At 36.0% G+C, this 11,597-nt stretch overlaps 1 protein-coding gene across 1 annotated transcript; it reads left to right on the plus strand.

Moving 5' to 3' along the window:
- The first annotated feature begins 1,953 nt into the window (after positions 1-1,953).
- LOC129000833 (homeobox protein SIX4-like) lies at positions 1,954-11,351 on the plus strand. The gene is made up of 2 exons (XM_054427878.1): positions 1,954-2,643; positions 9,590-11,351. The coding sequence occupies exons 1-2, from the start codon at positions 1,979-1,981 to the stop codon at positions 9,771-9,773; spliced, it is 849 nt and encodes a 282-aa protein (XP_054283853.1). The 5' UTR covers positions 1,954-1,978; the 3' UTR covers positions 9,774-11,351.
- Positions 11,352-11,597: the final 246 nt, after the last annotated feature.

Consider the following 11,597-nt stretch of genomic DNA (forward strand, 5'->3'; position numbering starts at 1 on the left):
TGGGAAATGAACACGATTGATGTGAAAACTGATGATCAGTGTGTAATGTTCAATTGGGTTGGTTGTGATGGCGTTGTTTGTTTTTTTAACACGATAGCGGATAAGGTATTTAAAAGTAAAATAAATAGTTTTCAATGGAACATGTTTCTATTCTAAACATTTTTCAGCTGTTTCCGTCTAGTTGGGTAAATTACCTATCATGATGAGTCCATTAAAATTTGGAATCCTTCATAATCTCACTTTAAATGGCTTGATAACCACTCAATTACATTGTAAAGGTTCATAGGTGAAATTAAGACTAATAATTGTTAGGGTATTATTAGTTTATAGTTTTATTATGGTATGTACTTATGGTATACTTTGGCGCCAACTTGGGCCGGATTTGGGAGTTTTGGCCAAAATAGTTCAAAACTATCAATAACTTAGTCCCGAACCAAAATAGTTCTAGACTAAAAATCAGGTTTCGTAGTTGAGAGTAAAATATGAGAGTAAAATGTAATGAGAGGAACATATCATTTCAGAACTAAATTTGATTCACGACTAATCGTTATGTAACGAAATATTGTCTATTCTAATAAGATGCAACTGTATTCAATTAATAACTTAAATGCAGCGGTAAAACAGTATTTAATCACGGCAATGTAAATTATTTTTTTTACTCTAGAAAATACAAAAAATGTTTATTTTATTTCTCGCCAGGGATAAGTGTGAAACATAACACAATGCATGTGGTGGATAATCAAAATGCGTTTCGATTGTCGTACAATCCTAACAAGTAAGAGATCGTTTGCATTCGACAACTTAGAAATCCATACTGTAGTTATTAATTTATTTTAAATATACATGCATAAGTAACAAATCTATTTAATCCGTAAAAGATTAAAAATACTGTACATGACAGTTACATTGCCATTATATAGACGCGCTTCACGGAATAACTCTTTCCTCATACTAAAATGTCTTTTAGTCTTTTAATCGGTGACATTAATACGTGTCTGTATAATTATTGCCGATACTAGTAGGCTAGGCACAAAATCGTATTTTCACCTTTAAATTCAGAAGAAAAACAGGACGTGTGGAAAAATTATTGTGAAATATTAAAGCATTTTCTCTTGTGGCAGCTCTTGAGTTAATACTTGAGCTTTTACTTGCAAATACTATCAATGCCTCTCCAATTACTAAAAATAACAACAAACACGTAGTATAAAATGTTTAATTTGCTTTTTCCAAAAAATATTCAATAGAAAACGACCATAGACGAAATTTATGTTTATGTAAATAATGATGTGTTTGTAAACCAAATAATGTTTTCAAAAAGATTGTTATAATATAATGTTATTTATTCACCTTGAACATAAGTGGGGGCCGATTTATTTAATTTATTTTTGTCCTCTAGATGAATTTAGGTATACGTTTTGTTTAATTTCTTGTAAACATCTTGGTGCATTATTAATTTGAACAAAAGACACACGTGTCTACATTCAGACCTAGCTTCAACATGGTGCGAAAACTATCTAAAATCTCCTCATGAAAATCCATTCATCCCAAGGCGTTAAGAATGACAAAAAATTTCAAAAAAAGTCCCCATGACTGACATGCCGGCGTTTTCACGTCCCAATTGGGCCAGCAACAATCGTAATTCTGATGGTACAAAGGGGACAATAACGCTTTGATAGAGGCGTGAGAATACAGGGATGACACTGGTGGTGGGGGGAAGGGTGGAGGGGAGGACCAATCAGGTGTTAGCTCCGCCCCTTCACTAGACACACAGACGTCTCCCGCCACTGTCACAGTCGTGTCCCACCTGTTGTTGAGGTTATGAAATCGCATCTTCTGCTCGGGCGAGCTCGGAGGTGATTTAAACGAGTCTCACTGACAGACGCGTAATTTGTAGTATATTTTCTTAGTTTTTCACGATGACGTCACCCTCGGTAGTCGGGCGGTAGTGATAGGTTATGGGAAGGAATACCCAGAGGTAATGTCGTCTCCGCAAAACACCACCCTGTCCCCAGGCAGTTACTCCTCGGACCTCAGCGAAGGATCCATCAGCTCCCCAGCTGTCCTGCAGGACATGACCGAGTACCTGGGGCCCAAGCGACCACTCCCGGGGTTCTCCGCGGAGCAAATCAGCTGTCTGTGCGAAGCCCTCATACAATCAGGTGATGTAGAGAAACTCGCGAGGTTCCTTTGGTTGTTACCGCCAAATCAACTCATGCGAGGGGAGGAGTCGGTGCTGAGAGCGCGAGCGATCGTCGCCTACCACCGGGGAGTCTACCACGAACTCTACGCTATCCTGGAGAGCCACAACTTCGACCCGAGGCATCACCCGCAGCTGCAGCAGATGTGGTTCAAGGCGCACTACAAGGAGGCGGAGAACATCCGAGGACGGAGTCTAGGAGCTGTGGACAAGTACAGACTGAGGAAGAAATACCCGCTACCGAAGACCATCTGGGACGGTGAGGAGACGGTGTATTGTTTCAAGGAGAAGAGCCGCAACGCACTCAAGGAGTGTTATGAGAGGAACCGATATCCTACTCCGGACGAGAAGAAGTGTTTGGCGACGACGACTGGGCTCACTATGACGCAGGTCAGCAACTGGTTCAAGAACAGGAGACAGAGGGACAGGACGCCGCAGCAACGCAAGTAAGTACACTTACCCTGGGGGATGTAAATAATAACTTGTTATAGTCTGTACGATGGAACCTGTCTCCAGACCTGGGGACTTGCCAACGGTAGGGCCAGTAAGTAGACCTGCGGGTCAGGAAACACATTCCACCATACAGGCTATAGAGTATTGATATTATTCTTCAAACACCGTAGATCCGACATCCGTGTACATATTTAAGTTAATTAATGTTTCCTATATCTCAGCTATGAAAATAAAAATCAGAAACTATAATTTAATCTGGCTTGTTTGTAATCTAATAATACTGTCTATTCCAGATCATAGGTTACAATAGACACAAAATATTGAATTTCGTATCAATTCAACATATTGATCAGTCTTTACACTTAATTAGTGATATTCAATGTTATCTTGAAAACAAATTATTACCTATACAAAACTATCATTTATCAAGAGAAGTCATTTGCAAACTGTGGACATTTTCAAATATAAAACGTAAGTTAACTAGTGTGGTTTTTAATTGCAAAACACTGAAGCAACATCGTTATAAATTTAAATCGCTATAAGTTTATTTATTGCGGAAAATACAATACTCTGCGACTAAGATCACTTCATCAGTCTCTAAAACTAGCAAAACTTATTCTTATTTATATAAGTTTACTAGCAATGAGACGTAAAGAAATTTAAAACGATATTTCAATAAGCCTATGCATAATTTCAATACGATTATTGTTAGGAATGCTTTAATAGGAGTTTACGCAACGATTGCGTAAAGATAGTGTTAACGGCACGAGTAGAAAATGTAAGGTACGAGCCTTAGCTTTAATAAATACCCCCGCTGCAGCAAACCTGACGACTAAGCAAATTTCCATTTGTCTGGATTGATTTTCAATTATTCTATTAAATTAACGTTTATGTTTAACAAGTACCTAGGTTAGCTGCTACAGGGAAACCTTAGTATGAAATAAATACATCCGCCAAGTTTGATCAAAATATATCCTAAACAAGCCAACTACAACATATTTTAATACTCTCCATAAGAATAAATTGAAACTTTTAAATTAACAACTTTTTGATTTTTTTCCGTAACCAACCACCGTACAAAAACACTTTGATATACTAAATTATTTGTTTTTTAAACTCTTTAAAAAGGTCTGGAGAAAAATTGAAAGATTTTGTGTTCTAAGGGTAAAAAAATGAGAAAAACCAATTTTTACCCCATAAAACCCTCCGTTAAACCCTACGTCAGTGTTTTAATTACTAAAATCACAACTCATAACTAGTGGTTATGTTTTCGTTTATAACCTCTCATTGTCACTGACAGTGATGCAACGAAACATTGTACAAACCACTAATTGCACCACTCAACAATTAAATTAGCCTGAACAGCTGATTAGTTGAAGTTCGAATCATTCCATTTTTACTTCTTCTCTTTCAATCCTTGAATCTCATTGGTCCTGTGTTGTTATGATTAAAACTATGCTGTTATGAAAGTAAACAATGCTGTTATGTGAAACTTTTCCATTCTATGAATTCAACTGAACCGGCTACTTTATAAACGGTCGTGGGTAAAATGGTTTAAAATGGGAGTGATATGCAAAATAAAACTTTCGATACAAAAAACAAAATAGACCTGTAATGCGTCAATTTATCAACAATGTATTATAGGTACACAAAAAGTTATTGTTCAACCGATTAAAAGTTATTGTTTGTAGGGAAATAGGATTTGAAATGTTTTGTACGTCATACTAATATTAATTAAATATAGGCCTATGGTATATATTGGCATTTTATTGATTAAACTACTTAAGCTATTTTGTTTTAAACTGTCAGATGTCAAGCAATATAGCATCGATAGCAAAAACACACCAGAAAACCACAACGTAAAACCATAGATAAGGGAATTTAATTAAACCCGTATAGAATACTTTATGATTTATCAGCAATTTTAATTGTAATTAGCAATGTGCAATAGGCATCAAATAAAAGCTATTATTCTGTAGACGAGACTATAGTGAATTCGTACGAAGACTATCAATCATCAACGCATCGATCGCCCCATTGGCTTTCAATCCTTATATGCAATATACTAATATTCTTTTTAAGATTATTGCAAAATTATTAAATAATATATTGTTACACATCATTACAGTACACAATAATTATGAATGCAAGTTTAGGCTACCCCTTTTGGGTTGACTGAAATATTAAAATGTTATATCGATAAACCAATATACTATACTTGATTTAGATCAAAGCAAATTCCTTATTATTACTCCTACCCTTTATTTGTGACCAGCTGGAAATATACAATAACATTGATGAATTCCATTAGCAGATAGATCAGATAAATAATCAATTTTCACGAAAACAACGGGTCTTATATGGACTACTCATACAATGTTCTTGAGGTGTTTGCGACGAATGAACATAATGACACAATTTTATGCAAATGTCAACGGATTAATGCGTTGCTGTCAAAATAAAAGTGCTATTTTATAGTTCGTGTTTTATATAATTTCATATATCGCAGGGGTCTTTTTTAATTTTTTTTTCTTATTAACCATTAACCGTACAGTAATGCTACAATATAGGTACTTAAATATTTGGTTTTTAGCTATGCAAAATAGTCTAGAAAGAAACTCCAAAATTTTGTGCTTTCAGGATTTAAAAAATGCAAACCCGACTTATTACCCCATCATAACCCCTCATAAAACTCTGCTCTCGTAATACGATCAGGGCTGTACGCGAAATCGGAAAAATATTCTTAGGTTTTCAAGTTTGTACGAAATTCCATCAAAATCAGATCACTTTTTACTCCAGTTATCGTGCTAACGGAGAACAAACAAGTATATGAATGTTGGTGTTTTTTACCGCTACGGACAGCAAAACGAAACAGTAAATTGGTCCCGGGCCAGGTATCACCTACCTTAATAGCATTACTATATGGAAAATTCGCTAAAACTAAAATCTCTTGTGAAAAACTTATCCCCAAGCAAAATAACAATATTAATATTAACACACCGTCAATCATTACACTTAGTTTTTTCACAGATTGACTTTCTATTGGTACAGGTAAAAGTTTTAAACGTAACCTGTTGACGAATACATCAGCGCCCAGCGTCTGCGTGTAAACGGGCAGTCGGTGAAATGACATGACAGGTTGCGGACACGGATTCCTCTCATCGGGTTTTGTAGCGCGAAGAGGAGCTTAGGGGCATTGTTAGACGGAAAAACATTATTGTAGACTGGGCAAACAGCTTGACACGGGCACAAAACCCTCGCCGCAGATTACTATACTAACAACCCTTCTGGACTGATACACTTGGGCAATGGGCAGTGGGCATCTCGCCAACAATAGGCTTTAGTGAAGTAGCTTGGAGTAGATAAGCGTCCAACTTACGGGAACTAAACAAACGAATGTTTCAAAAATCAATAGCTCCTTAGAGAAGTGTCATAGATTAATATAGGGCCTTAGACACTATTCACGTGCTATATCCTCTGTGGTTAAGGATAAATCGTAAACATATTCCGCGGTCACTGATAAACAAAATGAAATGGATACGACGAAATAAATCCTCTTTGAGCATAATGTGAAGATCCATTTTTTAGTTAGCATAGTTTGACATAGTCACAACAATCCCTTAGCTTATAATAGAACAAAATGTTTCAATAACTAAGACTGTCTAATCTCTTGAAGAATCAGTGAAACACTGATTGAAGGTTGTATACAATAATTGCAATTTCCATGTAAAAAAACATCTAGGTTTTAGGATCGCCAACTCATTTCACTAACGATAGTAATAAACGGTATCACACGTAAACAAAACAGCCAATGTCTTAAAATCTTAGACATTTCGTAAATGGTTTTACTTTTATGATGGTGTAGCGACATTAAAGTGTAGAGTTTGCAAACAAATTTGAATAGTTACAAAATGATTGTATTTTTTACATTCTAATCATCTTACGAAGTCCGCCATGTGATTTGCCAGCGTTATGAACGTTTTTAACTGAAGATTTGTTCAATACATTAACATTTAACACGATATCCAGCCACGCAGCATAACTACGATAGGCACATCTCCGAAACACATTTTCGGAATCGCACATTTCGGTGTAACGCCGCGCTGTGTACCACATAAACAGTTTATTTAATTTGATAATATTACTACTGTATACTCCAGGACCACTGAAGTCGACTCGGCTTAAAACTCTATAAAATTCTATGCATTCCTAGCCTCAAGTCCTCCTGACCGTCTCGGACACATGTTGACCATTCCGCACGTGGGTCGAGAACACGTGCACGTCACACACACACACACACGTGGGTCAATCTGCAGGGATATATTCCCAGTGAGTTATAGTTTCCAAAAACCCCGCGATAATCCTGATTTCAACTGGGTGTGTGAAAAATATCCGTTCATTCCATTCTCGAAATGTTCCAGCAGAACTCTTTATTGTTAAACAACGGTATTCATCATCGATGATATCGGTCGGCGATCCATGTATATTATTCGTAATCAGCGACAGGAAGCAGTCGATCCAAGGCGCAACGGATTATTTTCAATTCATGCACGACACTTCAGGTCAGAGTTTCAAAGTTTCCAAAAGGTGTTTACTGTTTTTAAACCGCCCAAACCAACCCAACCAGCGGCTATTGCAGAATTGAGCTTCGTTATCAAACTCATTCGTTATTTACTGCTCATTTACTGCTCATTCGTCTCTGCTACTGCGTCAGCTGCAATCCTTTCCCTGGCCGAAGAGGACAAATCCCTAAAACAGCCTCAGTCCAGTAGGGTTTCGGCTCACTAGACTGGAACATGTGATGAACGAACGAACAAAAGGTTTGAGACGATAATTCATGATTGAATTAACATAATATTTGTAAACAAAACAAAAGATTAATTGAATTACATATAATTTGTTAAAATACAAACACAATACTGTACAATTTGATGCATGATTAAGTAGGTTCGGAAATCTTTTTGGTTTTAAATGTAATTTTCAAATAACGTCCAAACCAGATGTTAACGTCATCAGCATAAGATTCGGGCCACTAACGTAATTTGTTTATGTTTATGATCTACACTGTGTCCGTTCTAATATCCGTGGTGGAACTATTTGGGCTTTGAACCACCTGTCTTGCAGCACTGCTTCTGCAACAATAGCTGTGCAGATGTGTTGTTGTGCTGCAGCCACAGCTACGTCAGCAACGTCGTGGGAACACGCTGAGTACAGTCTACACTCGTGCTGCCGTGTCGTGTATCAGCACGCAACACTCAACACGGCAGACACTATAGTGGAAAACTTTTAACTTTGAGTAAAACCATTGTAAAACGTCCAAACGAGGGTTGGGGTTGCCTCTGCGATTTGCATAGTTTGCCTACGCGATTGAAAGGAAATTAAAGTTACACTTTATTAATTTAGATTGAAAAGTTCACTTAGTAAACACACTTTGATACGTAGGCTTTGTGGACTGTAGTGAACTAAAATATCAATCAAATACAAGAAAACCCCGATTAATTTTGAAGAACATTGCTCTATTTAGACCTTTCACATCTAAGGAACTAAAAATATAAACATTTTAGTTCATAGCAAGCTAGCTTTCCCGTTTCCGAACGTTAAATTACCCACTAAATGCCTAGCGATACTGTATTTGTTGCCATAGTAACGGCACAGAGTAACGGTTACAACAAATGTGTAAACATAAACATTGCGCATACGTCCCATAATGAGTTAGTGCAACAGCTGCTTTGGTAGGCCGGGAGTGCGGCGTTGCCACTTTTATCTCGCCGCAACCATTAGAGGAGGCCATGGTATTTTGCATAACAACAAGCGATTTATCTGCGTTTTAATATTACTCATCACTCTTTACTTAGACACTGACACACACCTGGGTGCGTTTGCTGAATTTGAATGTTGAATGGAGTGGGGTGTACTATATAACTTTGTTACTGACTACGATCAGCGGTTTCTTCAGCCAGGCAAATTCATAAAATGATCAAGAAGAGCTGGACCTAGTTTCCAAACATCACAATATTACTGACCTTTTCGGACCCAAGAACATTGGAACAGAAACTGTGTGGATCATAAACATAAACAAATTATTTAACTGACCCGAAAGTAAAAATGTCATTTTCTAAAAATGGAACAATAACAAAATTTAAACCAGCTGTGACGGCTATTAGATTGACATTCGGGTTAGTGACGTCATTTATTTATGTTGGAGACCCATACCGTTTCTGTTCTAATATTCGCGCAACCACATCACAGACCACGTGTTCGCTGAGCACAAAAAAAATAATTTAAATTCTTAAGACAAACTTTGAGATGATGGCGTGATTACATAGGCTACTAATTTTTCGATGGTTTCCTTTACATTCGCAAGCAGTAAATTTAATTTTCGTATCATTCAACTTAAAATACGCATAATTGATTATTTAATTTTATTGTAAACAGCATAATCATTCCCACTGAAACGGAATTACTGAAATTGATTGCTTTTAGGGAGCGGAAATGGTCAGTTTGGGTCGGCACACGTACACACTTGGACTAAGCGGGGCAAAAAAGTAATTAGCAGAAGCGCGCCGTTTCTAACTGCTGCCGGTGTTGGGAAAAGGGATGGCGGTGATATTTAGTTTCAAGAAAAACATAATAATATTGAAGTATTTTAACAGTTTGTTGCAAACTGCGTACCAGAAAACCCATATATTGGATACCCTATTAACTACATTTTTTTATGTAATCTTGCAACCATGTAAATTACCAAAGACATTGAATATATAACACTATACAGTTATATGGGGAATATTTAATGCCAAAATATCAATCAGAGAGAAAATGTCGTGAATTCCCCTTAAACACGAAATAAGGTCTCTTTAATAGAAATTTCACTACCAACGACTAATCAATATTAATTGATGATAAATACATCCAAATTTTAATCAAATCCATTTGTTCCAGCGAGTTGGTGATCTCTAGCGACGCCACGTGCCTACTAAGCCCGTCGTCCGGCGGTCTCCTAGACCTCATGTACAAGGACGGGGTCAAGAGCGAGGGGGGCGTGCACCCTAGCTTCCATCACATGGTAGCCCAGGCGTCGTACCATGGATACGAGCAGTTTCTTACCTCAAGCCAGCACACGTGAGTAGGAGAGTCTACGAGTGTGAACCTCGGCTTGTGGGAGCATCTCTGAGTGTGAACCTGAACTTTGGGAGCATCTCTGAGTGTAAACCTCAACTTTGGGAGCATCTGTGAGTGTGAACCTGAACTTTGGGAGCATCTTTGAGTGTAAACCTCAACTTTGGGAGCATCTGTGATTGTAAAACTGAACTTTGCGAGCATCTATGAGTGTAAACCTGAACTGTGGGGGCCTCTTCGAGTGTGAACATTGACATAATAGACTTCTGAGGTTAAAACCATGTTATGTAGTAATTTATGAATAAAGACGTGACTAATAGGGAACATTTTAGCCCGGGATTGTTTTTTACATTAAAAGACGTCATTATCATTTTAATAAAATCAATTAAAGATTGGCGGGATTTGAACCCGGGATATCGAAAACCAAATTCGCACCCTCTACCACTAGACTAGCTCGCTCCCCTGATCAGGAACATATTGGGAAGAAAAAAATACAAAATAACTTATTCCACACTACTTAATTTTTAGAATTTTTTCTAAGATTGAAACTTGTAATGTTGATTGATATTTTTTTACTTAAATAGCCTACCGTATTAATTTGTAATTTTACCTTCGGTTTAAACATATAGTTCTCATACCAAATGTTTAAATCTAAATTTTACAAACTGTTCTGATTCAATACATTCAACGATAGATTAAACATACTCTTCAACAATTCTATTTGTGGAAAAATTTTGTTGGTAATGACAAAATCATTTCAGGTTTATTAGATTAGTGTGATACGTAAGACAGTTGACGATATTCAAGTTCAACGTTTAGTTGAGTAAATAAGATGTATTCCCAAAAACCATGTAATTATTATAATGTACATATTTTGTATAACAAATTAGATGACCAGTTACCTTATGAGATTAACAAAAGCATCATCTAAGTCTAACCAATATTTGTACATTTGTAAATATTTGTAATAGTAGAAACCTTGTGAAAGCTATTTGATCGCAAACTGGTACCAAAATTAAATATTTTCAACAAAACATAGAACTATTGTGAGGAATTGAATTGATTTTTGCAGTGATGAGTGTATGACGACAAATTTAAACCCTAAAGTTGTTTGGTCAAACACAAAGCTATACATTTAAAGCACGTACAAATACTTAAAATTGTTCATTAAATTATTTGTTAAAATAAATCATATTTGCTTTTACCTATCAATAAACTGGAATTATTAGTAGAATTTCCAATATCACAAGTAAATGATCATTTAGCTTCTAAGACTGTACCATATAACTGTAAATATTAAATGTACCAAAGAAATAACTTTAAGTCCATAGTTTTAATTAGTGTATAGAATAGAATTTTGATTGTTAAATCATAGTCCCTCCACGATTAGTCAATTCATATTTTTAAATATAAAAATGCATTCATGCAATTGTCAAGATTGTATATTACTTGTATACTTTTAAATTTTATATCATTGGAACTTTTTGCCCGTCCACTAAATCTTTGAGTAGATTTTAAATTTAAATTTGTATCTGAAGAATACTCAAATCATAGCCAATGTAAGAAATACTCGTCTGAAATAAAGGATCTCAAATGAGAAGTAGGATATTTTAGTTGAGTAAATTTTATGATTTAGCTTTAGAGAGTTAAATAAGAATAATTTTTTAGTGAAACTGTGATTACATATTATTAGTTATAAGTGTTTAAGATTATACAAAAACAATCACGATGCAAGTTCGATCATCAATAACTTTCAGAATAAGCCTAAAATATGACGTATACAGTATACTAGATCAATAAATAATTAATAATCTAGTTTGACAACGAAAAA

Source organism: Macrosteles quadrilineatus, unplaced genomic scaffold, assembly GCF_028750875.1.
Source record: "Macrosteles quadrilineatus isolate MER2022 unplaced genomic scaffold, UCM_ALF_1.0 Scaffold_8__2_contigs__length_117827958, whole genome shotgun sequence".
Taxonomy (NCBI): domain Eukaryota; kingdom Metazoa; phylum Arthropoda; class Insecta; order Hemiptera; family Cicadellidae; genus Macrosteles; species Macrosteles quadrilineatus.